At 56.1% G+C, this 2,537-nt stretch overlaps 1 protein-coding gene across 1 annotated transcript in view; it reads left to right on the forward strand.

Annotated features, from left to right (window-relative positions):
• LOC117876321 (zinc finger protein 436-like) overlaps positions 1–1,754 on the forward strand; it is an 11,480-nt gene extending 9,726 nt beyond the window's left edge. The window contains exon 4 of the mRNA XM_034768360.1: positions 748–1,754. Coding sequence (XP_034624251.1) covers positions 748–1,431 — 684 coding nt within the window. The 3' untranslated portion in view covers positions 1,432–1,754. The remainder of the gene's footprint in view (positions 1–747) is intronic.
• The last annotated feature ends 783 nt before the right edge of the window (positions 1,755–2,537 follow it).

A 2,537-nucleotide genomic window follows, 5' to 3' on the forward strand; every position in this document is an offset into this window, starting at 1 on the left:
ACTCCCAGCTCCCACCCCGGCAGGAGCCCTCCCCTCCCCCAGCCTTTCTCTGAAGGCTCTGCTGGGCCATTGGGGCAGAACCAGCCTGTCCTCTCCCTACTGGGGAAGTGTTTGAGGGAATTAACTTCCTGCCCCTCAGGTTTTCTGCTCAGTGACCAACCCCTTTGCCGCCCCAGAGGGGGGGTTTGTCAACTGAGCAGACCAACTTTCTGACCAAACAAACCCGAACATCCTTGCCCCACCCCTTCTCTGAGGCCTCACCCCACTCACTTCATCCCCCTTCCCTCGGTCGCTCACTCTGCCCCACCCTCACTCTCTGGCTCATTTTCACCGGGCTGGGGAGGGTCCCTTTTCGACTGGGTGTTTGGTTGAAAACTGGGCCCCTGGCAACCCCAGGGAACGAGCCCTGGCTGGAGTCTCTCTCTCCCAGCAGGTGGCAGGATGGATGAGCAGTGTTCCCAGCAGCACGGGCCTCTGGGAGCAGATCCAGATGGGGCATCACCTGATGAGGATGCTTCCATGGGAGAAGATCCACATGGGATGCTGCCTGGTGGGAATGAGTCCATAGAAGAGGACCCAGATGGGGCATTGTCCGATGAGACTTTATCCCAGGTTCCAGCCCTGCGGCAAACCTCTGAGCACTCTCCTGGCTCACAAACCCCTTCAGCCCTGGAATCTCAGTGGGAAAAGCCCCCGTTGGCATCCACCCAGCCCAGACCAGCCCCCAAGAAACCCCCTTCCCGCGAGGCACACCCCACCATCTGCAGCGAGTGTGGGAAGAGCTTCACCCGGAGCTCCCTGCTGGCCCAGCACCAGCGGGTGCACACGGGGGAGCGCCCCTACCAGTGCACTGAGTGTGGGAAAAGCTTCAGCCGCAGCTCCACCCTCATCCAGCACTGGAGGACCCACACCGGGGAGCGGCCCAATACGTGCACCGAGTGCGGGAAGGGATTCAGCCAGCGCTCCGACCTGGTGAAGCACCTGCGCACCCACACCGGGGAGCGCCCCTACCAGTGCCCCGACTGCGGTCAGAGCTTCAGCCGCAGCTCGGACCTCATCAAGCACCAGCGCATCCACACCGGGGAGCGGCCCTACATCTGCCCTGACTGCGGGAAGGGCTTCAGCCGCAGCTCCGACCTCTTCCAGCACCAGCGCACCCAGCGCGGCGAGAAACCTTACACGTGCACCGAGTGCGGGAAGAAGTTCAGCCGCAGCTCCAACCTCATCCGCCACCAGCGCACCCACACGGGCGAGAGGCCCTACGTCTGCCCCGACTGCGGGCGCGGCTTCTCCCAGAACTCCCACTACACGGACCACCAGCGGAGCCACCGCCATGAGAAACCCTACCACTGCACCCAGTGCGGCAAGGACTTCGGGCGCAGCTCCACCCTGGTCAAGCACTGGCGCACACACACCAGGGAGATCCTGTGAGCCTGGGGCAGACTTTCAACTCTCCAGTTGTGGACCAGGAATCCCAATGTGGCCTCCTGGGGAACTTGACTCAGTGTCGCCCCCAGGGTCAGCTTGGGTTGGTGATGCCACTAGTCACTGCTGGTCCCTTGGGGGATTTGATACAGTGTATTATCCAGGGTCAGCCTGATTAACAGTGTTACCAGTAGAGTCAATGCTCTTCTCCTGGAGGATTTGATACAATGTTTCCAGAGGGGTCACACACACCCCTTAACCTGGCACATTTGATACAATGTTTCCACCAGGGTCATTTCTCCTTTCCGTAAATAATTTGATTCAATGTTTCCAAGAGAGTCAATTCTTCCCTGGAGGGTAGGCCAGGGTCGTTTGATGCAATGTCTCCACTGAAATCCATTCTCTTTCCTTGGGTGCATTGATACAATGTCTCCAATAGAGTCACTCTTCCTCTTTTTAGAGAGCTTGGTACAATGTTTCCACCAGTGTCAATTCTTCTATCCTGGTTGATTTGATACAACTGTATCCAAGAGGGCCAGTTGTTCGCAGGTGGTATCTCTAGACCAAGGTCAGTGTGATACAATGTCTCCACTCAGGTCCATCCTAATGACTTTGGGTGAATTGATACATTGCCTCCAGTAGAGTCAATTCTCTTCTCCCAGGGTGACCAATACTCCCCTTGAGGACTGGATACAATAGTCAGATCCTCAGATGGTGTGAATTGGCATAGATCCATTGCAGTGAATGGAGTTCTAGCGATATATATCGGGTGAAGATTTACCCCAATGTTTCCATCATTAGTTCTTCTTTCTAGGGGGATTGAAGCCAGGAACCTGATCCGGTTCTCACTTACATGGCCATTTTGCATCAGTATAGTTCCACTGACATCAGTGGGGTTGCTTCAGATTTGCACCAAGGTCAGTGAGATCAGAATCCAGTTGCAACTCATCTTCCATGGATGTCAGGGGGGTCATTCCAGAGTCATAGAATCTCAGGGTTGGAAGGGACTTCAGGTGGTCATCTAGTACAACTCCCTGCTCAAAGCAGGACCAATCCCCAGACAGATTTTTACCCCAGTTCCCTAAGGGCCCCCACAAGGATTCAACTCACAA

This window comes from Trachemys scripta, chromosome 4 (genome assembly GCF_013100865.1).
Source record: "Trachemys scripta elegans isolate TJP31775 chromosome 4, CAS_Tse_1.0, whole genome shotgun sequence".
Classification (NCBI taxonomy): domain Eukaryota; kingdom Metazoa; phylum Chordata; order Testudines; family Emydidae; genus Trachemys; species Trachemys scripta.